Genomic DNA, 27,095 nt, shown 5'->3' on the forward strand with positions numbered 1-27,095 from the left:
TGTTTATAAATCCATTGTAGCTTGCCATTATCTTGATGTAATGACCTCTGATGGACATTCCAACGTTGGGGTATCCTAATAATGTAGTCTAACACCCCAATTTGTGTTCTTGTGCTGCTGAGCTCCTGTTATTACAATGTAAAAGGCTGCCTCATATGAAGGAGCAAGCATATTTCTCCATAGATGTAAGTGTAAATAATATATTTCTCCAGGAATACAGGCAGCGTTGGGCTGAAGCAAAGACGTAGCCTTCAGCGATACGATTGTTGTTAGCAGCAGGATCCTTTTGTGGGCTTGTTCATGACTTATTTCAGAGAGCAATTGTCATTCATGTACATTAAAAATATATAGTGTATAGTCAGCCTCAAAGTCAATGAGAGAATAAAGAGATACGGACCCAGGCTAATTTAAATTTCACATGTCACAAGGCATTATGGAGGCCTAAATATAAATATAATACAAGGTGATCATCTACACCAACCAATATATAGTAAAAATCTATCTATCTCATAACCCTTACCAAGCACTATCTATCTATCTATCTATCTATCTATCTCTCCCCCCCCTTTTTTTTTTCTTAGTCCCTCCTTCCTTTTTTTTGCAGTGGCATCTAAAAAATCATACACTCACAGTGAATCCAGCGGCATTCCGTAGTGATCCACTGCTCAGCTTCTGCACACCAGTTTCTGCACCATCCTCTTCCTCCCTGACATCATCAGGAGCTGACCGTCTTTTCCTGATTCCTGCAGCCAGCCCCCTTATGACATGACTGTAACATCATCAGGGTGTCGGCTGCAAGAATCAGGAGGAGACAGCTGGCATATGTGCATTTTAGATGGACTGGCACAAAGCTTTCGTGGATGCATGATTTGGGGAACTCAGATCTCAGAGAGCCACCATCAGGGGGAGACAGCCCGTACATATGTAGGGGCCCAGGTGTCCTGAGGGACCCCAACCAGATTAGCCACTTATCCTCACAACCCCATTCAGATGTAAGCTATTCCCTGGCAGACCGCTACTATGTGGGTAGTCCTGCCAGTAGCACTCACACACAGCTGTAGGCCCTTTCCTCCCCTGTTCTCCAGCCCACAGTGAGGCCCTGCCACCAGAATGGCTCTGCTCAGTCAGTGAAGCTCCAGTGTGGATGGCAGGATATCTAAGGGGGGGGGGCACCATGCAGGAGATGGAAGTCCACTCTCACCATACAGTTCATCCATGTGAGACTTACATGGGGCTGTGCTGGAATGTGTAAGGAGGGGACCAGGAGGCCACACAGGGAGGGCTGTTTGTGTTTTGTTTTAGGCAGCTTATGGGGCCCCCAGGGCCACACCTTTTTGCTCTTTTATATTGTGTGTATGTGTGTGTGGGGGGGGGGGCACAATCTGCTTCCTCTTTTTGATAGCATGCTGGAGCCCCAGGGACGACACTGTGCTGCATTTATATTTTGTGCTTTGGATCCCTGGGGGCCACACTCTGCTGCTTTCCTACATTGTATTTTGGGGCACCCAGGGGCCACATTTTGCTGCTCTACTGTATTGTGTTTTGTGGCCCAACACTGTGCTGCTCTTTTATGCATCGTCTGGGGGCCACACTCCTATCAGTATATGGAGTGACACTAGGGTTGCCACCTGTAAAGGATTCGACCAGACAGTCTGGGTTTTGAATAATGTGTCCGGGTTTCAGTCCACCTGAAACCTGGACACATTATTCATACCAGATTGTGGCGTAGCTTCAGGGGACCTGTGTGGCCTCCCTGTCACACCTGGACAGGTGGGGGGGGGGGCATTTACTAGAACCGTTCATCTGTATTTTCCTGGGATGGAGGAGATGGGACTGGAGGAGGACATGGGATGGAGGAGATGGGAATGAAGGAGGAGGATGTGTTATGGAGGTGTAGGAGGATATAGGAGTGAGGAGATGAGACTGGAAGAAGAGGCCATGGGATGGCGTACATGGGACTGGAGGAGGAGGGCATGGGATGGAGGAGGAAAGGGACATGGTGTGATTGCCAGTGAGTGAATTCAGTGGGTTGGCCAGTGGGTGGGCCCTGGACAATGCTGTGGCTGCCCTGGGTGGATTGCATGTCATTCTTGGTAAGGCAAGATACCTGGCAGTGAGAGGACCTTACAATAAAAAAAGGTATTAAAAAAGGGAATGTGTCTGAAGCATTGTGTGATATTTCTAAGATCTGCATAGAGATGGCTTGTCAAAACCTACATTCCATGTAGCGTATGTCCCTGGTTACTCTGGACTTCATTTATGAAAGTGTCTATGGGCTCGTTCGTGTGTGCAGCTATCGTTGAAGCCCCACTGAAAAGCTAACCACAGAGGATTTGACAGGAGGCCTCCTCGCTGCCTGTTTTAAAGCAGTAGTAAAGTCTTACAATATATATATATATCCAGGTCCCCTACAGGTTAATGCTCTAATGTATGTTGTGCATACTAGCATGTTATGGTGGGCTTACCTTTCCAACAAAGTCCTCCAGTGGCACTCTCTTGCCGCTGCCAGCACTTCCATCTTCTCCCAGTCTTCCTTCTGGGTTCCCACGCTCCAGCAAGTTTAACAGCCTGGCTGCGATGACATCACTCCCGAATCATGAATGCGGTCCTGAATGCAGAGCACCAAGCTTACCTATAGGTAAAAGTTTTAAAGTAGTAGTTTACTAACTGCCATTATGCTGAAGCCCAAAGCCCCAGCTGTAATGCAGTTTCATGCAGTTCCGTTTTTTTTCTGCATCAATACAGTCAGTTCTGGTCAGTTTTTGGTCAGTTTCTGCACCAGAAACTGACCGGAAACTGACTGCATTGTGTGAACTAGAGCCATTGGAATACATGGAAAACACTGTGTATGCACTTTTAGTGCAGAACAAAAGCACACAGAACTGAACAGAACTGCGCCTGGTGTGAACTGGCCCTAAATGAAAAAAACTGATCAATTTACCAGTTTCAAAAAAACTGTTTGATTTGATTGTGTCCTCAACCAAACTGTCAAACCATCAAATGGCTGGTGTCATAACTGATCACATGAGCAGCAGTTGTGGTTCAAACAGAAGTGGCTTCTTTGGTTGTAAAGGATAGGAGGGTTTAATTCCTCTGTAGGGCTGTCAGCAGATCAGCCTCTACAATCCCAGCAGTGACGAAAAATGGAGATTAACTGAGCATATTCAGCATGAGAGGCAGTGTATTACACGATTTAAAAAGTATATACACTTATTTTTAATGCTTTATATATAGCTATACCTGCAAAAGGGGTCAGCCTGAAGTGATCTATTAGGACTTCATTTTCTGACTAAAGTACCACCTTTAAGGGTTGATGCACTAAAACTGGAGAGTGCAAAATCTGGTGCAGCTGTGCAAAGAAACAAATCAGACTTTATTTTTTTTTAAATTTTTGTCAAAGCTTTAGAAACTGATTGGCTACCATGTACAGCCATGCCAGATTTAACACGCCCTTGTTTTAGTAAATCTTAATGTCAAAGGTTATATGAAATGTAGTGGTTGGGTTTAGATCTAACATTTAACTATGTTAAGCTCAAGCTTGGATATTATTGTGTTGCCGTTTTTTCAAACAGTAATAGTAATGTAAGACAAAACCCGAGAAAATTCCCAGCTCAACTCACCAACCAACTGAGCTGGGAATTTTTTCCGGTTTTGTCTTGCATGCATTGCCCTTCCATGTGCTCCTTGCTGTGAAGGCCTGTTATAGATGGGGCAGGGGCCATTTTGTTTGATAGTAGTGGTTAGGGATGAGCCCGATATTCGAGTCGAACATGCAAAAATGAAAAAAAGACCCTTCAGGTCTGGTATGGATTTTATGGGAACCACCAAAATAAAAAAATGGCGTGGGGGTCCCCCCCAAAATCCATACCAGACCCTTATCCGAGCACACAACCTGGCAGGCCACAGGAAAAGAGGGGGGGACAAGAGAGCGCCCCCCTCCTGAACTGTACCAGGCCACATGCCCAACATGGGGAGGGTGCTTTGGAGTAGCGAACAAGGGCCTCATCCCCACTTGCCTGCTGTTGTGGGGGTCTGCGGGCGGGGGGCTTATAGAAATCTGGAAGCCCTCTTTAACAAGGGGACCCCCAGATCCCGGCCTCCCCCCCATGTGAATTGGTAACAAGTACATTGTACCCCTGCCATTTCACAAAACAAAAATGACAAAAATTGTAAAAAAGACAAGAGACACTTTGGGACAAGTTCTTTATTTTAAAAAAAACAATGTCCCATAATGTAAATCCATCTATGTCAGCCGACGAGCCGAAAAGAGAAATAAAAAAGCTGCAAAAGCCCCACCTCCATGGGAGGCTCCCGACTAGTGACGCTTCTTCTCAGTGAAAGCGGTTATATAGCTAAGGTTTCCCTTAATATTCATACCAGACCCAAAGAGCCTGGTAATGAACTGGGGGGGCATGCTGTTTTTTTCAATGAGTTTTATCTATATTGCCGAGACCCGACAATTCATATCAGTTTTAAATGACTTTTTTACTTTGGAAATGTCATTTTACTGTGGTACTGTTCTAAAAACAGGAAAACTGTGCCACTTTACAGACATACTAAAGACACCCCCCAGGCACGATATTTAAAGGAATATTTCATTTTTGTTTCACTTTAAGTATTATTAAGCCCCATACACACTATCAGATTATCTGCTGACTTTTTCCTTCAGACTTACCAAAACCATATAATATGAAAGCAAACCTTAGGAGTTTCAATGTGTATGCAATCAGGCAGGCCCTTCTACTACATGGTTTTGGTAAATCTGAAGAAAAAACTCAGCAGATAATCTGATAGTGTGTATGGGGCTTTAAAATCACTGCTCCTGAAAAAACAGCCGTTTTTAAAACTTTTTTGCATTGATACATGTCCCCTGGAGCAGGACCTGGGTCCTCAAACACTTTTTTTGACAATAACTTGCATATAAGCCTTTAAATTAGCACTTTTTATTTTTCATGTTCGTGTCTCATAGACTTTAACAGTGTTCGCCCAAATTTTTTGCCTGTTTGCATGTTTTGGTGTGAACCGAATCGGGGGGTGTTCAGCTCATCCTTAGTAGTGGTAATGTTACATTAAAAAATTGTTTGCATTTTCAAACTTACTCCTGAGTAGCAATCATGAGGGAAAGAAGGACAGAGGGATTAACTGTTTCCTGACCAGCCTCCGCAGTTGTACTGCGGTTGTTTGGCTCTCCTGCACGAATCGCCGTCATTGTACATAGGGTGCGTACATAGCAATCAGTGAGCGTGCACGCCCGCACGTGTGCCCATTCTGCAAATGTAGGAGCAAATCAGCGGGTCACCCACGATCATTCCACAGAGAGGCAGAATGGGGATCTGCCAGTGTAAACAAAGCAGATCCCCGTTTTGTCAGGGGAGTAGAGTGAGATTGTCTGTTCCTAGTGATCAGGAACAGCGATCTCTCTCTACTCCCAGTCAGTCCACTCTCCCCACAGTTAGACGGGACCTCCCTAGGGAATGTTTAATCCTTTGATCGCCCCTGGGGTTAACCCCTTCCCTGCCAGTGTCATTTACACAGTAATCAGTGCATTTTTATAGCACTGATCGCTGTATAAATGTCACTGGTCCCAAAAAAGTATCAAAAGTGTCCACAATGTCGCAGTCCCACTAAAAATCGCAGCTCACCGCCATTACTAGTAAAAAAAATAGTAATAGAAATGCCATAAACCTATCTCTGTTTTGTAGATGTGATAACTTTTGCGTAAATCAATCAATATACGCTAATTGGATTTTTTTTTTACCAAGAATGTGTAGAAGAATACATATTGGCCTAAACTGAGGAAGAAATTAGTTTTTTTTACTTTATTTGGGGTATACTGTATTATAGCAAAAAGTAAAAAATATTGTTTTTTTTCAAAATTGACGCTCTTTATTTGTTTATAGCGCAAAAAATAAAAAACCGCAGAGGTGATCAAATACCACCAAAAGAAAGCTATATTTGTGGGAAAAAAGGAAATCAATTTTGTTTGGGTACAGCGTCGCACAACCACGCAATTGTCAGTTAAAGCAACACAGTGCCGTATCGCAAAAAATGGCCCGGTTAGGAAATTGCTAAATAATTTCGGGGCTGAAGTGGTTAAGATTTAAATAGGGAAAGCTGTGTGATAATAACTACTTAGTACTGTATAACTTACTGCTGCAGACTAAGAGCCGGTTCACACAGGGGCAGCACGACTTGCAGCGCGACTGCCTCAGGCGACCTGCACATGATTTCAGCGGCGGCTTGCAAAATTACTTCTGTCTAGAAGTCAAGTCGCCTGAAGTCACCCCAAAAGTAGTACAGGAACCTTTTGCTAAGTTGGAGCAACTTGAGTCATTCCTATTAGAACGGTTCCATAGTACAGAACGGGACGTGACTTGTCAGGAGGCTAAGTCGCCTGACAAGTCGCCCCTGTGTGAACCGGCTCTTAGGGTACATTATAAGACACAAAAAGGCTAAATTTTGATTGCAGTAATGCTTGCTCTTTCTATCTTAGTAATAAGACTACTGGAGATACAGTTTCTGCATGTTTTTTCATAGTATCTTTCTTGTATATACACCCTGTTTTTATTTATTGACTTCTATCATTCTCATTCTGGTTTCTTTAGGTGGTGCCTGTGTAGTAAATCCCACAGATCTCTTCTGTTCTGTTCCTGGTCGGCTGTCTTTACTAAGTTCCACGTCAAAATACAAGGTCACTATAGCAGAAGTGAAAAGGCGATTGTCTCCACCAGAATGCCTCAATGCGTCTCTTCTGGGTGGAATATTACGAAGGTAAAGTGTGATCAGTTTCTACTAGTTCATTTGTTTTGTAAATTGACTTTCACATTTTAGGCCTATTACAGACAAAACCTTTTTTTCTATTGCTTTGTACAAGCTGGAGAAGCTTGAGAACCTTTGTAATTTTTAGCTACTCTCTGTATCCCTTACTTCTTAGGAGGCTACCAAAGCAGCAAGTGATTGCCAAAAAGTATGAAAAGTGAACAGAATTCTAGAATTTTTTCACTAGCGGGATCACGAGTAGCAAGAAGGGCGTCCTTGTTACTCTACAGAGATCTTTAGTTATCACTTGAGGAATCACTATCAGGAGGAATGAGGTCCTGATTCCTCCGAATAGATCTTTAGTTATTACTTGAAGGATCACTAGCAGGAGGAAGTAGGTCCCGATTCTTCTGTATAGATCTTGAATTATTGATAGAGGGAATACTAGCAGGGGGGAGGAGATCCTGGTTCCTCTGTTAAGATCTTTAATTATCACTAGAGGGATCACTAGCAGGAAGAAGGAGGTCCTAATTCTCCTATATATATCTTTAGCTATTACTAGTGGTGTCACTATCAGAAAGAAGGAGGTCCTGATTCCTTTGTATATATCTTCATTTATCACTAGAGGGTTCACTAGCAGGGGGAAGGAGGTCCTGATTTCTCTGTATAGAACTTTAGTTATCACTAGAGGGATCACCAGCAAGAGGATGGAGTGCCTGATTTCCCTGGATCTTGGATCACTGGAGTGATCATCATTAGGAGGAAGGAGGTCCTGATTCATATAGGTCAGTGGTCTCCAAACTGCAGTCCGGAGGCTCTTTGCTTGCCTTTATCCAGCCCTTGGGACAGTGTTCTTCTCATTGATATAAGATACTATTCCAACCACTGACACCAATGATGGGGCATTATTCCTCCTACTGATACCAATCATGGGGCATTATGCTTTCAACTGACACCAATGACTGGACACTATTCCCCCAACTGACACAACAATGGGGTACTATTCCTCCCAATGACACCAACGTCCAGATCCCCTAAGGTCTGAAGGACATTAAAGATCCATGATATGTAGCAGTTGCCACAGCTTCATAAATGAGGGGGAGCTCTGCTGATTTCCATCATCCAATCAAGTGCAAGCAAAAATGCTTTTTTTTCTTGCCTTTTGTAAATCAACCACAGTGCTAAAGGTTGCCTATCTCCCTACTGCTGTATGCACATTCCTATTGGCTACTGAGGCAGCCTATAATGTGAAGGAAGAACTTGCCTTAGAAGTGTCAACGCTTTCTCTGTATGCAATGCCAGGCAGTCAAGCACATTAAAGCATACTGAAGGTGCTGTAGGTCTGTGCAATGCTTGGTGCCTGCACTTTGGAGCAATTGGAACTTTCAGTATTCTTTAAGTGATCAAGTCTCTTTAATGGATAAGTCATTAGGAAATTAGGTGCCACAATGTAGTTTTATGGTCCAAAGAAAAGGTTAATCCAAACATGTTTGCCTTCATAATTATTATACAGTTATTAAGCCTGCCCAGAAAAAAAAAAACATTTTCTCGAAGAAGCCCCAATTCCAAAGTGCCCGGCCAACAGAGACACTCTGTTTACATAAGATCTAAGAACTTAAGAGCAGCACAGTGGTGTAGTGGGTAGCACTTTCACCTACTAGCACAAAGGATCACTGGTTCAAATCCCAACCAAGACACTACCTGCCTGGGGTTTGTATGTTCTCCCTGAGCCTGCATTGGTTTCCTAAGACAAGCTGTTAGTTTATTTGGATTCTGTCTAAATTGGCCCCAGTGTATGAATGTGAGTTAGGGACCTTAGATGGTAAGCTCCTTGAGTACTAGGACTGTGGATGTACAGGTAATGCACTGTGTAAATTGACTGTGCTATAAGTACCTGAAATAATTAAATAAGGCCTGCTCCATCTCCAAGTTGTGTACAACCAGATCTATAAGACTACAGGGTTAATCAATTATGGCTAGGATATAATAAATAGAGGAATGACTGACTCTATGCCTTCATTTATTCTCTAGTGCGACACAACAGGAAAGCTAAGTTTATGTTATTATTAAGGTACTATAAGGTGCACACATAAGTGACATTATTAGGAGTTACCTTTCTGGTTTCTCAATGTATTCATTTTATAACAAAAACATTGTTGATTACATTTAAAAAGGAATCTTCTGCAACATATGGAATGTACAACATTTGATAAGTATAAGAAGCACTGTTGCATTGACTGAAACCTCAGGACACCCATCCATGCATCATCTGAAAATGCATAGAGTCTATATCCCCTTTTTCCCTCCAACATACATTATATGTTTGGTTGGGCGGGCCCCCTAATGTTTCATTATTCCTCGTACACTCTATTTCAAAAACCTACCAAAGTAGCCACAAGGCCATCGCAAATGTGTCACTCACAGATGGATTCACAAGTCATTCTTTATATATTTAATGTGAAATATTTACATCTTAAGACTGCTAAAAAAAATTCTAGCATGGGATTCAAATTGACACAGATCATTCTAAATTGAGAAATGGATTTTGGGTGGTGTTGGTCGTTAAGCGAGATCAATTTGATTGCTAAAGATTGCTGCTGTCTGAATGTCTAGTATGAATGCACAAGTCAGATAGGATGTTTATATTATTTTGGGTTGTGGGTCTTCATTTTGGCCCTCACAAAATGGTGCCGCCCTCCACTAAGTTGCAGGTTTGCTTAGGGTGGCTATTGTCCCATGTTTAGCCCTTGTTATAGTAATACAATATAATATGTTGTAAAAAGTCATTTTGATTATTTTTGAGTGATTCTCACTTAGTTTCTGTTGAGTCTCCAGGACAGTCAGTGAAATCGCCAAACAAAAAAACAAGAAAAACAACTTTTTCTACTAAAACAAGATAAAAAGGTTTTGGCTATAGATACCCTTTAAAATGTTGTTTTGTTTTATTGTTGGAAAGTAATGTTCCTTTACATTTGTTAGGAAATTATGTTTAAAGTAAAGAACTTTTGGCATTTTAAAATGAACAAATAAAAGAGGAAATAGAAAGAGAAAAGAGGAGTTCTTTACTTTAAACTTAATTTCCTAACAAATGTAAACCATATGTTCACCTTTACTGTAGTTAATGTGTTTCTGTAGGCAAAACAGTTTTTTCACATTTTGAATAAAGTGAATACCACGCCAGATGTTGTGTAGTCCAGAAATCAAAATGTATTGGTCCTCAGTAAGGATGGCATAGGATATTACACCAGCATGTTTGAAGGGTTGTTAAAGCCTTCCTTCATCAGGGCTTTAAAAGCTGTATAAAACTGGGAAGAGGAACTTTTGGAAAAGGATTTAGGGACTTTTTCGTTCATTTGATATAGAAGTATTTCAGCAGTCAAGCAGATATTTTTTTCATGGCTGTCTCCACTGGATAGATTCCCCCTCCCTACTGGCCCTTCTGACCATTGTCACTGAGATTGAAAATGATGGGTAAGGGTAATCCAGAATTGTTTTGGTTGCCACAAAGGGGGAGGGGATCTCCAATGGGTACACTTGTTCTCAGAGAAAGTAACTCAATCTGGTAGAGACTGATCACAGGATCAATAAAGTTTTATCATGATATGGGAGTTATGCATTTAGCCTCCATTCTTCAATTAATAATATTATGGCAGAAGCTCTCTGTCTCTTGCTAAATGGATATTTCATTTCATCCAAGTTGTTTTTTCTTTCATCGCAGGGCAAAGTCCAAAAACGGGGGTCGCTGTTTGAGAGAGAAGCTGGACAGGCTGGGTCTTAATTTACCTGCTGGCAGAAGGAAAGCTGCCAATGTAACCCTGCTGACATCCTTGGTAGAAGGTAAGTGTCTCATCCCTCCATTGTTACCTGGATTAACTTTTACCGCACTGTCCAGTAATCATAAGACTATTGCAAATCTTTCCAGTTGTTCAGTACCTCGACATGTGAGGGAGGTAGCTCGCTCGCCTTTGATCATTTTAGATGAAGTCACATAGCGTACGAGAGGATAAAGCACCTGAAATGGAGTAGTGCTTACAGTCAGAGCAGATGAAAGTAGAGCCTCACATAACGGGTATTACAATCCACTTTCCTTTATTCCCTTGAATGTTTGGATGCACTGATCAAATCAAGCAATAGCTTTCTTCTGAGGCCCTAGGAGATCTTTCAAATACACTTCTAATAACTCCTCTTCATACATTGCAGTTGTCTCATGTTTTCCTGCCCAAAAACCTGCAATGTTTATTTTGATGTAGGTGCTTTTTTTTTTGTTGTTTGCTAAAATTGCCCAGTATATTTTACTTTTAGTCTTTGTCGTGGAGTTGATGGGCTGGTGGTTTGTTAAAGAGTATGTGCAGTCCTGTTTTTTTAGATTTTTAAGTAAAAGAGACCAGCATATTGGAAATCATTTTATAATATGTGTTTGATTCTAAAAACTCTCTTTTATTTATAACGAACTATGGCTAAAAGTATCTGGGTAGCCCTTCAAATTATTAAAGCGGAACTTTACCCTCCTCTGCCACATTTGGAAAATTATATTTTTTTTGTGGAGGAGCAGATACCTAGTACCTACTCCTACTTCATATCCACAGTAATATTTGTAATGGAAATTTCTCATTGTTCCATGATCATGCTGACCAATGTGAAGCTCACCTCAGCCTTCTTCTTCTGGTAAGTTGTCCCAGAAGAAAGAATCTCAAAGTTCAGCACAGTCATGTGGTCAGGCTGACCAATGAGTGCTTGCCATTGCCAGCATTATGTTAGATACTCACTGCGGTAATATGAATTGTGGTGTATGGTGCTCAGACTGAATTATGATGGATACTGCAGGGCTATGTATTGTGGTGTATGGAGCTCAACTGGACTCAATGGGTCTCTACAGAACCCTGACCTAAATCCTATTAAACACTTTTGAGAAGAATGGGATTGCCGATCTACGTCTTCTCATTCAACATCAGTCTCTAACCTCACAAATGCGCTTTCAGTAACAGGGGCATACATTCTCAAAGACACACTCCAAAATCTTGTGGAAACCCTTCCCAAAAGATTGGAGGCTGTTATAGCAGCAAATAGGGGGCACATCCATATTAATGTTCATAACTTTGGAATGGGATGTCTAACAAGCTTACAAAAGTGTGATGGTCATGGTCATGTGCTCACAACTTTTGACCATATAGTGTGTGTATGTATGTCAGGGCAACCATAATTGGTTATTAAAATCGTAGGCTTTGCTTCCTGGTTGTAGTGCTATACAGTGGGCAGAATGCTCACTGACCTTAATAAATAGGATGAAGAATTGTGTGCTAGCAAAACTACTGTTTTTTTTGGATGCCCCTCACACACGATTGGACATTCAAAGTGAGCACTGGTTCACCTTATTTACTGTCATTGCTCCCGCTGCTGTGTCTCAGCCAATGAGGGGAGGGAGACTCGGGACAACTGAGGCTCCCATGTACATGCTGGATCGAGAGGGTGCTCATTTGAGTATTAGGGGGGGCTATGAAGAAAGCTGCACACTGAAGGTTTTTTACCTTCATGCATAGAATGCATGAAGGCAAAAATCTTCAGCCTTTACAACCACTTTAATTCTGCTCAGTATTAATTTTTGGTCTGAGAAAGTCATAAACATATAGAAACACCTGGTGCTAGTAATAATAGGTGCAACTGCTCATGAAATAGGTCTCTTTCAGATGGGCGGTCAGGGGGGTGGTAAAAACGGAAGTTGAGCCATGGTTTGTCCACCCACCTGCACTGTAAAATAACAGCTGGATGGGTCTGTTAAATTTACGTGGCCACAATGCTTTGATTTGTGGACACTGCATTTTTAACTGTGGGAGCAGATTTTGACATGGTCTGCAGACTTCCCCACCAAGTTAAATGGGGCTGCATCACAACTGCGTGCTATTCCGCAGCCATGGTAGGAGTGAGGAGGCGATAAAACCTCCTCATCACCTGTCAAATGCTCTCTGAAAAGTACTTTGACTGGAAGAAGAGGACCTGAGATTGGTACAATGGGGATTTCTGCAGATCCTGACCTGGAGTGCATGCAGGCTCTAAAACAGGGGAAACTTGCCTGGGTAGCAGGTTGGTGGGAGAACATCAAGACATCTCTAACATTCCCACAAGAACCAAGCCTCCCTGCTTCTGCTGTACCAGCTCCTCTGGTTCTCTCCTTCTAGTTCTAGCAGTTCTCCACACATGGACATTTGTTAGCATGCTTCACTGAGGAAGCTGACAGGCTCAGAGAGGCATGCTGACAGTGGAGACATCATGGGCCAGACAGGGACGACCAAAAGGCCAGATGTGGCCTTGAGGACCACAGTTTGCTCAGGTCCAGTATAAATGAATCTTGTTTCAGTCTCAGACTGCTGCCTTTCTGACTCAAAAAGGACACTCAGTAGAAGACAAGATCTAGTGTGGGTAATTGAGGAGCTCCCTGTACTCTTAAAAGCAATGGCTACAGGCCCTATTGTTACCGACCAGGCAAGTAAACTTCTGGCCACCTCATCTTAACCAAACAATAAATATGTTTCAGGAATATACAATAGTTGAACTGTATCTCCAGCTAACTTCTTTTTCATTTTACAGACTAGAGCTGGTATGGATTACAACCTTGTTCAGGTTATACTTGCTCTTGGTTAGTTCACTTTCTCTACAGGTCCTGGTGACCACAGTCACTAGAACAGAAAATGATGGAAAAAAATAAATTCAGTTGTCATCAAAAGAGAAACAGAAAGGAAATCTACTGGTTATACAAGTTCCACTGACAGTTGTCTAAGCTCTTGTACACACGGTCGGAGATTCCGACAACCAAATCCGTCGGATTTTGTCCGACGGATCTTGTCCGAAACTGTTGCAAACACACGGTCGGACAAAGTTGTCGGAAAATCCGATCTTTCAGAACGTGATGACGTTACGACGGGACTACGTTCAGGCTAGTAGCCAATAGCTTTGATGTAGGAATTTGATCTGAGCATGCGTGGCACTTTGTCCGATCGGAATTCTCTACACATGATCGGAGTATGTCCGATCGGAGCATTTTGTCCGAAAATATTTCCGGCAAGTTGGAAAATTTGGTCCGACGGAAACAGTCTGATGCAGACCACACACAGTCGGAATATCCAACAAAACGCTCCGATCGGACACATTCCGTCGGAATCTCCGATCGGACACATTCCGTCGGAATCTCCGATCGGACACATACCGTCGGAATCTCCGATCGGACATATTCCGTCGGAATCTCCGATCGTGTGTACAAGGGCTAAGAGGGGATTTCCCTCACTTCGGAGAAGTGAAACACTTCTTACTGAAGGAAAACAGACTGTGCATTTTGCAAGTGCAGTTTCAATCTTCAAAGGACAGTTGCTTCAGAGCTTAGTAAATGAGGTAAAGCTTCACTTTGCAAAGAATACCCAATCACGTGCAAGAAAAACAAACAAAAACAAAACAACATTTTTGATGCACATGATTGGCTATTGGAAGTCAGCAGAGATTCCCCTAACTAAGCTCTGGAGCAACTGCACTTTGTAGAGTGCAATTGCCCTTGCAAAGTCCATTGTCTATTTGCCTTTAATAAATCATCCCAAAGCCTCTCACTTCGTGTTGTGTCTCCCTTAAAAAAAAAAGCAAAACTAAGTAGAGTTCAAGTAATTAGCCTGGTCATGATCCTTTTAAAAGGACCTCTAGATCATACTAGTGTGAGGATTTGATACTTTCCATGTGCACAAATGTAAATGCAGTTGGGGAAGCCACCAAGCGGTCCAGACATTGCACATGGATATGCAGCTATAAACAAAAGTTTGAAAAGTTACATAAACAATTTGTAAATTTTGTTATGAGTTTAGAAGATTTTCTTCTGTTTTTACATCTGTGTTAACTTTAAAGTAAATCAATTATTGTGTTGTAATGAGATAAAATAAAATGTAATCTGGATGGTGAATGTTCAATCTTACATTCGTGTCTTATTTTGACACTTTTTCTTTTTTTCTTTTTACAGGAGAGGCATTGCATTTGGCCAGAGATTTCGGGTATACCTGTGAAACAGAGTTTCCAGCAAAGGCCGTAGGTGAACACTTGGCCAGACAGCACATGGAACAGAAAGAGCAAACAGCGAGGAAAAAGATGATCCTTGCCACAAAGTAAGCATAAGGTCCCACGTTGTAAATAAATATTTGTGTACAAGTTCACCAAAATTCACCCATACATACAAACATTGGGACTTTTTTACATGAATGCAGAGAATGCATTAAAGTAAAAAAAATGTCCAGGCTTTAGAATCCCTTTAATCTATTATAATGATAGATCTTTTTGAATGTAAAAGAAAAAGTTTATTCAAAGTTGCTCCTCTGTGATACTAAACCTTACCTTCTGTGCTTTTGCACATTAGATCATATTAAGCACTACAAAGTTTACACGTGTGTACCAGATATAGAAAAAATACTTTTTGTTGTGTTCTCAACAACAAACATCATCTTACATCTAGACTGGCAATGTAATGGTGGACTACAGTGGTAAAATAAAAATTCACTAATTTCTCATGAGTCTAACCATGGAGTTTTACATAGTAGAGATTGAGTTGAGCGGCAATCACTGACAGCATTGCAGAGATCATGCTTATAAATAACTGCCATGGCTCCAGGGACTGAAATACAATGAACTAACATCTCAAGGCTTCGCTGTCAAGGTGAAGCTATAGCTCCTTCATAAAGATGACCCGCGGGCAAATAATTGATATGAAATATGTTAATAAACCAAAAAAAAAAGTTTCACTTTAAGTGAAATTCTACCTTTTGTTGAGAAAAGATCAAACAGTTGTATGCATTGGTGTTGATTCACTAAAATTGTAGAGTACAAAATCTTGTGCAGCTCTGCATAGAAACTAATCAGCTTCCAGGTTTTATTGTCAAAGTTTAACTGAACAAGCTGAAGTTAGACTCTGATTGGCTAATGCCGCGTACACACGAGCGGACTGTATGACGTACTTAGTCCGTCGAAACACATTTCAGCGGACAATCCGCTCGTGTGTGGGCTTCAGCGGACTTTTTCAGCGTGCAGTCCGGCGTACTAAGAATTTCGGATTTTTCGAAATTCTGTCCGCCGTACTTTGGTAACAGCGGACAATCCGCTCGTCAGTATGCTAGTTCGACGGACTAAGAATGGGGCATGCCCAGAAAGGATTTACACGGCGGAAGGGTGCTTTGCTGTGTCTTGGACTTCCTATTTCTAGTCCCGTCGTACGTGCTGTACACGTCATCGCGCAAGCTTTCGACGGACTGTTTGTGCATCCGTGTGTGGTCAAGTCTGTTCAGTCGAAAGTACGACGGACTGTCCGTCGGATTGTATGACGAACTAAGTACGCCATACAGTCCGCTCGTGTGTACGCGGCATTACATGCACAGCTGCGTCCGATTTTGCACTCTCCAGTTTTAGTAAATCAACCCCTTAGTGCTCATTTTGGCAAAAAAAAAGCAGATAGTTAAGTGTTTTGATCTGGTAAATACAGAGATAAGTCAGAGAAAAATACCCCCCACCCCTGTGCAAGTTTGTATAGAGCAGCCATTCTCAACCAGGGTTCCATGGAATCTTAGGGTTCCTTTAGAGATTGCTAAGAGTTTCTTGAGCTGTGGCTGACTGACATCTAATTTGAGGGTGTTTTCATGGTTCAAGGGCAAATATCACTTGGCAGAGCCAGCTGCAGGACACATGTAGCCCCCCTTACCACTGAACAAGTAGTAGTTGGCCCCAGATTATTTAGAGCAGCCATTCTTATCCAGGGTTCCATGGAACCTTAGCGTTCCTCTGAGTCAGTCACTCAGATTGTATAACATGTTGGGAGTTTTAATTCTGCTGTCTACCTGACTGTATATCTATGTCTATGACTTCAGTTGAACTTTGAAACGCCAAACAGTAACATTCATTTATTTCTCAGGCTGGTTGGGATCTTGCAAAAAGATCTTATGGGAAAGCCTGCTATTGATAGTATTGATAGATAGCGACTCAGTGACTCAGTGTTGGATCCGGGAGCAAGTGGAGATCACTGGAGTACCGGTATCTTCTTCAGTGATTTCCAGCTTCCTGGGCATCTGTAAGTTAAGGTATATGTATAATTACATTGGTCCAAGCAGGATGAATGTCACTTTGTATAAAATATCCTTGAATTCTTCTTTAAGTCTTGTAGCAGCATGTATGATATGTTGTAGATATGGGAGTCTTTTTACTAGTATCCTGTATTGGATAATATTATCGTAGTGAAGGAGAGAGATTATGAGAGTGTGGGTTTATGGATTTCTAAGTTTGGAAAGAACACATTTTGGAAATGTACAAGGGGAAATGAGAAATGAAATAATAGAGAAAGCCAAAGGTATTCCAAAGATATTTAACTTGTGGGGTCTTGTGAAAAACCTGGTTTCATCACTGGAGCTTAACCATAAAGGTTTTGTTTGCAAAAAAAAAAACATATATTAATAATAATTTATTTGGTCCTATTTTTAAGGCAAATCTGCAAAGAATTTCAAGATCTTCTAAGTCAAGACAGATCGCCTTTGGGCTCCTCTAGACCCACTCCAATCCTAGACCTTGACATTCAGAGACACTTAACGCATTTTAGGTAAGATAATTATCATTTGGCATTACGGTTTCCTATGATTTTCTATCGTGCTCTTATGACAAAAATATTGCCAAACTACTAACTGACACAAATATGTGATACCAAATTTTATGCATGTGAGTGTTGAATTATTTCTGTTAAAGGCTATGTTCACCTTTCAAAAATAATAAATGTATATAATTTTGTAGGTAACAAAATGTGCATTTAGTTTTAGCAGATCACGGATGCAATGTCGGCAGAGACTTGCTATAGCTTTGTGCCCATATCCCTGTTTGACCTTTCAGTTACAAAGCTAGTGGAAGACTGAATAAAGCATACTGAGCAGCAGGCTTGCAGCCCATTCAAACTACATGTAGGTCTGCCGTGGTGGAAGATGGCACTTGTAACCCTCACCCACTGTCACAGAGAGGGGAGCACTAATGGCGGGAGGTGGGTGCATAGCAGCATGTGTTAATATATGTGTTACATGCTCCTAAAAATTTAACTTATCCTTTAAAATTATTTCACGCTATTTTTTTTCCTACAAAAATGGCTTAAGTCCAGCTCTTTAACAGATTTGGCTTCAGATTCCTGAGCATTAATTTGACTTATTGGCACCAAGGCCACATTTATGGATGTTTTGGACAATAGACATGGTTGTAGAAAAGAAATCACTATGGTTATTGCTTTTCTTCCAAAAATCAAACAAACACAAAAAAAATTATGTTAAAAACACCATTCATTGTCCTATTATTGTCAACATTAGAGGATCCATGAGCCAAGACACAAGTCTTGTTAGGGGACTTCTTTTGCTTTTTGGAAATCCCCTAGCAAGATATATTTTTGACACCCCTATTCATGTACTCCATGCCAGTAAGGATACCCCATCTACCCCCATTCATCTACCCAATGCCAGTGAAGATACCCCATCTACACCTAAGTGGAGATACTTCACCATTTAGGTATCAGGAAGAGCAGGACACACAATCAGTGGACAGTGGTGGGCATTATATAGCAACCTGCTCCCCATGCAAAGTTTCAGCTCATGATCACAGCATTTAGAAGATGCTCTAAGATGCCATTTGGCTAAATGCCAAGAACCACAAAAAAGCTGGTGCTGGAATATGTGGAAAGCTGTGTCATGTAAAAACCATGACTGGATTATTTAAAGTCAACAGAAACCTGTCCCAACCATAAAAGAGCAAATGTATTTTATTTTCCCAAAGGTTCACAGTCATATTCTTATTGATTGCCAACTACCGTATCTATCGGCGTATAACACGCACCCCTAGTTTAGGAGGGAAGTTTAAGGGAAAAAACCTTTTGAAGGGAAGTTTCAGGAAAAAACTTACATTTTAACTGCCCATGACTGCAGCCTTATCAATGTTCATCTGCAGCCTTGCCCATCATTGCAGAATGATCAGTGTCCATCTGCAGCCTTGGCCATCATTGCCAAATGATCAGTGTCCATCTGCATCCTTGCCCAACAGTGTCCATCTGCAGCCTTGGCCATCGGTGTCCATCTGCAGCCTTGCCCAAAATTACAGCATGACTGTTTTTAAATGTTACCATCGTCAAGATAGACAGAGCCGGATGTCCTGTGTACTTGGTTCCTCTCGGCTCCTCTAGGCACCACTCAGCTCCTCACGCAGTCCTGCCCAGTCCCGCCCCTTGGCCCAGCTCCTATGATGAACACAACACCAGTCCAATGACAGGACATAAATGCTAGGGGGCAGAACTGGGCGTGACTGTGATCGGAGCTGAGCAGAGCCGAGCTTAGCTGAGTACACAGTAAACTCAGCTCTGTCTATTTAGGTGGTGCTCGATCCCTCCTTCCCCTCCAAGGCAGCGGTTCGGCGTATAACATGCACCCACGATTTTCCCCTGATTTTAAGGGGAAAAAAGTGTGTGTTATATGCCGATAAATATGGTATATAGAAGTAATCTATGTTCAGGTCTACAAAACAGTGGGAAGGGTGCCAGCACCCATATGACCCAAATTTACTATAGATTGGCCCTAGCTCTCAGAGGGCCCAGCTTCACAAAAGTTGTATCTGACCCAACTCAAATTACTTGAAAGAAGTTAACTTTCTCATTTACCTAATATGCATTCTGTCTTTCAAAGAGGTAGCTTAGATGTAAACTGCTTTATAGTCCTTGCAATCTAGGTGTATTTTTTGTTTACGTTTATAATTTATTTATGTCGAGGACTAAGAATTTGATTTTCTTTAAACTGTCAGATAAAGATAAATTATTTCCTGTAAATACTTCATATGCATGATTTCCAGCCAGCAGGTGGAGCCATAGGCACCTTGTTACATGGTTACCAGGTGCTTATCTTGGCTTTGTTAAAAAAAAAAAAAAGTGATTAATGCACAAAAAAGTGATTAATGCTTAGAAGTAGGTTACTAGAATCAAGGCCATATGTTTTCTACATTAAAGAACTGGCAAGTGTATAGTTCAGTTATGGGTTAGTATTTTAAGCGTCAATTGCATTTGGGATTTGTAAATAAGGGTAGGGCTTACCTGTTACATCCCAGGAAATTGAGAACCTGTTAGGTTAGTTGGTAACCTTAGAAAATTATGCCTACAGACCCAAGATGGGAGCCTGACCAGTTCAGAAAGTATTTGCAAGTTAAATAATTAATGAAGACTGAGTAGATTAATCTTTATAAGTTTAAAGAGCTAATCCACAAAAAAATTAAAGTGGTTGCAAAGGTTGAATTTTTTTTTTACTATGCATGAAGATAAAAAAAACTTCTGTATGCTGCTCCCCTGCAGCCCCCCAAATACTCACCTGAGCTCCCTCTCAATTCAGCAATGTGCATGAGAGCCTTGGCTGTCTCAGGACTCCCTCATCTCATTGGCTGAGACAGCAGAGGGAGCCATTGGCTCTCACTGCTGCCAATAACAGCTAGTGAGCCAATGAAGAGAGATCAGGGGTGGGGCTGAGCCGTGGCTCTATGAGTCTTAAATACGGATAGGACAGGGCTTCGGAAGTGACTTGCTATTGAGGGGAATGGTCAAGGGGGAGGAGCCAGGAGCACCAGCAGGGGACCCGAGAACAATTAAACAACCTTTAATACCACTTTAATACTTCATGAGTGGTCTTTACATACCTATTGAATTAAAATATTTTTGGGAGTTTCCAGAGGAAGGATATCCCTGACGTTTTTTTTTGTTTCATTACCGACCCACTTTGACACATGAGTGATTTCGACGTCCTCAGGTGGCCCCATTCCAGTTGTATTTCTAATAATACCAGTAACTTTATGTGACCAATAGTTTCTGGACACCTGACCATAACAACTATACTTATTGGACATCCTATTGGACATCCCATTACAAAACCACGGGCATTAAAATGAAATTCCCCTTTGTGACTTCTACAGCCTTCAATCTTCTGGGAGAATTTCCATGTGATTTTGCATTGCGTCTGTGGGAATTTTGCTCATTCAACCAAAAGAAAAATTGTGAAGTCAGACCTACCTTGCAATGAATTAAACAATTCATCCTAAGGAGTTTAATAGGGTTGAGGTCAGAGCTGTGTGCAGGCCACTGAAGTTCCTTTACACCACTAACCTCATTGAACCATGTTTTCAGTCCTGTTGGAACTTTCCTAAACTGTTGAAACAATGTTGGAAGATTGTCCATAATGTCTTTGCATGCTTCATGCTTAGATATTAACAATAACCCTCTCTGGAAACACCTGAACTCCATAATTTTAAAGGGGTGCCCCTATACTTTTGGTCATATAGCTAGTTGATCAACAGGTGTGTACAAAATATTTCCCTTAAAGTGTAAATGAAAATCTAACAGGGAGCAAGGGAACTTTGGCTTCTGCAGCTCTGCAGATCCTGGACATATGAGACATGTCTAACAAAAACTATAATGCAACTGAACTGATCTGACCCTTTAAATAACACAAGCAACTCAGTCTATTATTTAAAATTTGGACTAATAAGCTCTACAAGTATTTTTTTTTTTGTATGCATCGTTCTCTAATTATAAAATATAAATTCTTGGCACAATAGAAATGTACAAGGTAAATGAGCTTTTCTTAGTAAAGATGGTCCCAGTTGTGTAACTGCATAATTCTGAGAAATAAATTGATTTTTGGAGCAATCTCATGTGTTGTTTCAAGGATATTGATCGTTCTAACTTTATGTAAACAGCATTGTTAAGCACTAACTGTAAGACCTTATTTTACATCATTTTTTGTTTTTCTTCAGTTTTTATTTAATTTCAAAGGGTATGTTTATTTATTTGCATAGACCATCTGTGGGTATTCTATGCTGACACCATAGTACCTTTTTTACATCCTTTGTTGACATGATAGGGGAAGCATGTGACACATGCTGATCATATTGTGGAAGAAACACTTCTTTTTTTTTCTTTGATATGATGTACAGTTATCTTTCCAGCCACATAGTATTATGACATAATTAAGATTAATAAGATTGCATAATGATTGTGTGATTACATAATGTGATATTGTGTATGATATTTTGTTGAATTTGACATTGGGAGCATATCAGTTGGTAGCGGCGTAAATCAATCATTGTGTCACAAATAATGAGATAAGGTTTTAATGGTAATATTCATTTTAAAATATATGACTAGACAAAATGTTTATTTTTAGTTGTGGACAGAAAAGTGGAGGATTTAAACCTCTGGCAGGTTTTATTGCTTCAAATCCTCTCCTGGTGACAATGGCTTCACCAGACAAGAAATGTCCAACAGAAACACTAACAGAATAAAAATGTTAGTAGACCTGTTGGCTTTTTTTTTTTTTTTTTGCTTTCTGTGTTGTAGATTTCCTCTCACTTCCTGAATAATAAAAACATTGTAGAACAATTATCAGTTTACTCCAATTTTTTGAGGCCTGGTGAAAACCAACAGGCATAAAAAAAAAAAAAAAAAAAGACTAAATAGAATTAATGATACGTTTTTTTCAAATTCTTTATTGTTTTTTCTTTATGACAAATATATATCCAAATATAAAAATACAAACACTTATCAACCACCAAATACTATTTACCATTATTTATACCCCCCACCCCCTTTTTATTACTAAACCTCTCCCATGACCTCCCCCTTCCTTTGCTCTCTTTAATTCTACATATCTCCTTGACAGCTTAAACTCTCTCCAGACCTTCCATTTACTTTCAAATCATTCTATTCCCTCCTCTCCACAGAACCTGAGATATCCCATATTGTAAATCTCACCAACTTTTTTACACCAACTTCCCATCTTAGGACTTTCTATCTCCTGCCACTGCCAAGGTATTAAGCTTTTGGCTGCATTCATTAGATTGGGAACCGATGTACTCAGGTAATGTTTAATTGGCATTCATCCCCATGAAACAAACAACTCCATGGTTCCTCTGTAATCTCTATATTGGTTATCTCCTTAATTACCTGCATCACCTCTCTCCAATAGTTTTACATTTTTGGGCACTTCCACCATATGTGGGCCCCACATTCCTGCAAGCATAGTCGTAAAATTTCCTTTTGACATTTATGTGCCTTATCAGGTGTTATATACCAGCGTTCTACAAACGTATAATTAATTTCAATGGTTTTATTGTCTATTGCCTTGGAATGTGTCATCTTGAGGATTTTTCCATAGTGTTGATCTTTCTCTCCCTTACCCAGTTCTTCTTCCCACTTTGTTATGAATGGCGGTATTTCCACCACCTTCAATCTCACAAGCACTTTATAGATCTTTAAGATCCCCTCTTTGTTCCTTTTGCCATACATAGCTGCTCAAATGGCCGTAAGTCCTCCTCCGATCTTACTGGTTGAAGCAGTTGGGTAAACAGAATGTTTCAGCTAGGAGTACCGCCATTCGTCTATTACCATTAAGTCTTTTTTTGTTTTAAATCCTGTAACCTGTATATTTTTCCTTTCATCGTGATATCTTTTAAATGTGCATCTTCTTTTTTAATCCATTCCCCAAACAATCTCCCTTTCCCCAGTGGACATTTTTCTTTTGTGTGCATCAAATCCCAGATTGCCAAGATTTCTTTGTTACTACATTTTCACTTATTTCTCTATATCCAGGTGGTATCCAAATTATTTCCCCAGTGCTACATTGCTATTGTTTTCCAATTTAGCCCATCTTTTTTCCTTATTCATTTTTACCCATTCTAATACCCGTGATAGTAATATTGCATTATAGTAATTTTTGATATCGGGCACGCCCAGCCCCACTAGCTTTTTGTCTTTATTCAGTACCGCCGTTTCTTTTTCTGCCATATAAACCTAAGTAGTAATGTTTTTAGCGTGATATAATATGCTTGTGGGAGGAGGATTGGCAGCATTTGCATTTTATACATGATCTTAGGCAAGATTGCCATTTTAAAGATATTTAGGATAATTATCCTGCCTAACCAAGTGAGGTGTCCTGTTTTGTTCATTTCCGTTTTTACTTCATTCAGGAGCGGAATAAAATTTGCTTGGTATATTGTCTCTTCAGATGGTGCTATTTTTACTCCTAAGTATTTTTATTCCTTTTCTCACCATATAAATGGGAACTCTTGTTGGAATATGTGCATATCCTGTTTCTTCACGCTGATATTATCAATCTCTGATTCAGAGGGGTTCATTTTAAAGTTTGATATTTCGCCATAGGTTTTTAATCGTTTCATTAAATTGGGAAGGGTTACTCTAGGTTTGGTGATGTAAAACAGTATATCATCGGCATATATATAATTAATGATATAATTGATATTATTTATTATGTTATTATATTAACTAATAATATAATTAACGAATGATAAAATTAATAATACAAGACAAGAAATACAATTTTAACATAGCTAGCATTTATTGTACTGTTTGACATCTTAAAAGCCCTATGTCATGTGAATTTAATTCATATGTTTACTTATTTTGTCTGTTTTTTTTATTTTAGTTTGATCACCCATGGTTTTGGAACCCCAGCAATATGTGCAGCTCTTAGCACTTTCCAAACAGTCCTAAGCGAAATGTTAAATTATTTGGAAAAACACACAACAAACAAATCTGGGGGAGTTACAGAAGGCAGTCAAGGAAATGGCAACTCGGAAAAAGGACCCTTGCGAAAATCTTCTGATGTTGTGGTCAAAGATGCCAAAACTGAAAAGACTGATTAGCCTGGCCAATTATATCCAGAGTTTTTTTGCTGCTGATTATTTTTTCTTTTATATATACATATAAATATATCTTTAGTTTAAACTATACAAGGGACCAAATCACTTATTCTTGAACTGTAAAGTTATTTGACAAAACTTTTTTCACATTTTTAGTTTGTTTTTAAATTCTGAAAAAAAAAAATGAATATATATAATGATGCAAATGATGTTCATACCTCCAACAGGTCTCACTGCGGATGTAATTTTCAGATTATTTTGGTCAATATTTACTTTTTTTTCACTTGTTTTTATTCAACGTTATCTGATTTTGGTATGCAGAAAAAGCACCATACGGAGAAAAAAAAACTTACAGAGGAGAATAAAGCTGAAAGCAATCAAATTTACTATGTTTTATGTTCATCGTATTGTGTTAAAAAAAATTGTTTTGATTTAGTTGTAAAAAATTGCATGTCACAAAAAGCCTCCACTAAATTAGAAAAAAAAAATGTCTTAATTCATAAATTTATAAGTAAATGTGTTTTTTTAATTAAAGTCCTTAGATTTTCATTATTTCAAGTTAGAATAATCAAATCTTGAAGTAAAATATTGTTCCCATTTGATAGTTACTTTTAACGAGATTTAAAAGGTCAGCATTTACTATAATAGGTCTATAAAATGTTAACATAATGCTATGTTAACCATCTTGCTGAGACAGATACATGAAAAGTGATAAAGGGCCCTAAAGTTATTCGCTTTAAGAGGAAAAAAGCTACCCACAGTGATAAAGTGTATCACATAGAGAAAGTGTCAGAAAGTTTGCCCAGTTGGGCAGAGCGGAGGCACAATTTTGTTGTTGTTAGTGTGATGAAGTCACTTTAAGTACTTACCTTTCTTGAAGAATATGCTGTCCAGGCTCTTTTCAGTGATGGCCACATATCTAAAGACCTATTTAGTTGGTCATATGATTGTTGCTAAATAGGAAGGATCACACTTCTGATCGTCTCTTGCAGCAGATATTCTGTGACTAGATGGCAGATTTTCAAATAAACGTTTGTACGAACGTTCATAAACAAAAAAAACAAAATCCTCAGTACATTTAATGACTTGAAGAATGTCACTCAAAAGTACTTCAAAGTGTTGCTTTTAAATTCTATTCTGGAACAAATGGACTTTACCTAAGCCCTTGTACACACGGTCGGACATTCCGACGGAAAATGTCTGATCGGACCGTGTTGTCGGATAATCCGACCGTGTGTGGGCTCCATCGGACTGTTTCCGTCGGAATATCCGACCGACAAAGTTTTAGAGCTGGGCTATAAAATTTTCTGACAACATGATCCGATCGTAATTTTTCCGATCGTTTTTGTAGAGAATTCCAATCGGACAAAGTGCCACGCATGATCAGATCAAATTCCTAGACCAAAGCTATTGGCTACTAGCCTGAACGTAGTCCCGTCGTAACCAAATTCCGTCATCACGTTACGAACAATCGGATTTTCCGACAACTTTGTACGACCGTGTGTATACAACACCAGTTTCGGACAAAATCCGTTGGACAAAATCCGACGGATTTTGTTGTCGGAATGTCCGACCGTGTGTACAAGGGCTTACAGAAACCACATTTGTTATTAGAAATGTATTTGTTCATGAAACTTTTTTCTATCCTGCTTCTTTGAATTTTCTTATTTCTGCGGTCAAAAACAAACATCGATTTGACCTCAATAATGATTATATATATGCATCTATATACAGTGGTGTGAAAAAGTGTTTGCCCCCTTCCTCATTTCCTGTTCCTTTGCATGTTTGTCACACTTAAGTGTTTCGGAGCATCAAACCAATTTAAACAATTGTCAAGGACAACACAAGTAAACACAAAATGCAATTTGTAAATGAAGGTGTTTATTATTAAAGGTGAAAAAAAATCCAAACCATCATGGCCCTGTGTGAAAAAGTGATTGCCCCCCTTGTTAAAACATACTATAACTGTGGTTGTCCACACCTGAGTTCAATTTCTCTAGCCACACCCAGGCCTGATTATTGCCACACCTGTTCACAATCAAGGCATCACTTAAATAGGAGCTGCTTGACACAGTAAGGTCCACCAGAAGATCCTTAAAAGCTACACATCATGCCGAGACCCAAAGAAATTCAGGAACAATTGAGAAAGAAAGTAATTGAGATCTATCAGTCTGGAAAGGGTTATAAAGCCATTTCCAAAGCTTTGGGAATCCAGCGAACCACAGTGAGAGCCATTATCCACAAATGGCGAAGCCTTGGAACAGTGGTGAACCTTCCCAGGAGTGGTCGGACGCCCAAAATTACCCCAAGAGCGCAGCGACGACTCATCCAAGAGGTCACAAAAGACCCCACAACAACGTCCAAGGAACTGCAGGCCTCACTTGCCTCAGTTAAGGTCAGCGTTCATGCCTCCACCATCAGGAAAAGACTGGGCAAAAATGGCCTGCATGGCAGAGTTCCAAGGAGAAAACCACTGCTGAGCAAAAAGAACATCAAAGCTCGTCTCAATTTCTCCACAACACATCTTGATGATCCCCAAGACTTTTGGGACAACATTCTGTGGACCGATGAGACAAAAGTGGAACTCTTTGGAAGGTGTGTGTCCAAGTATATCTGGCGTA

The 27,095-nt window shown here is 40.2% G+C and overlaps 1 protein-coding gene across 2 annotated transcripts in view; it reads left to right on the plus strand.

Moving 5' to 3' along the window:
• Positions 1-24,860, plus strand: part of TFAP2D (transcription factor AP-2 delta) — a 43,554-nt gene extending 18,694 nt beyond the window's left edge. For both annotated transcript variants that reach the window (XM_077489010.1, XM_077489011.1), the window contains exons 4-8: positions 6,606-6,771; positions 10,478-10,596; positions 14,750-14,891; positions 17,246-17,359; positions 24,258-24,860. In XM_077489010.1, coding sequence (XP_077345136.1) covers positions 6,606-6,771; positions 10,478-10,596; positions 14,750-14,891; positions 17,246-17,359; positions 24,258-24,477 — 761 coding nt within the window. In that variant the 3' untranslated portion in view covers positions 24,478-24,860. The remainder of the gene's footprint in view (positions 1-6,605; positions 6,772-10,477; positions 10,597-14,749; positions 14,892-17,245; positions 17,360-24,257) is intronic.
• Positions 24,861-27,095: the final 2,235 nt, after the last annotated feature.

This window comes from Lithobates pipiens, unplaced genomic scaffold, assembly GCF_037356315.1.
Source record: "Lithobates pipiens isolate NorthernLeopardFrog02 unplaced genomic scaffold, aLitPip1_a1.2 Scaffold_18, whole genome shotgun sequence".
NCBI classification, from domain to species: Eukaryota; Metazoa; Chordata; class Amphibia; order Anura; family Ranidae; genus Lithobates; species Lithobates pipiens.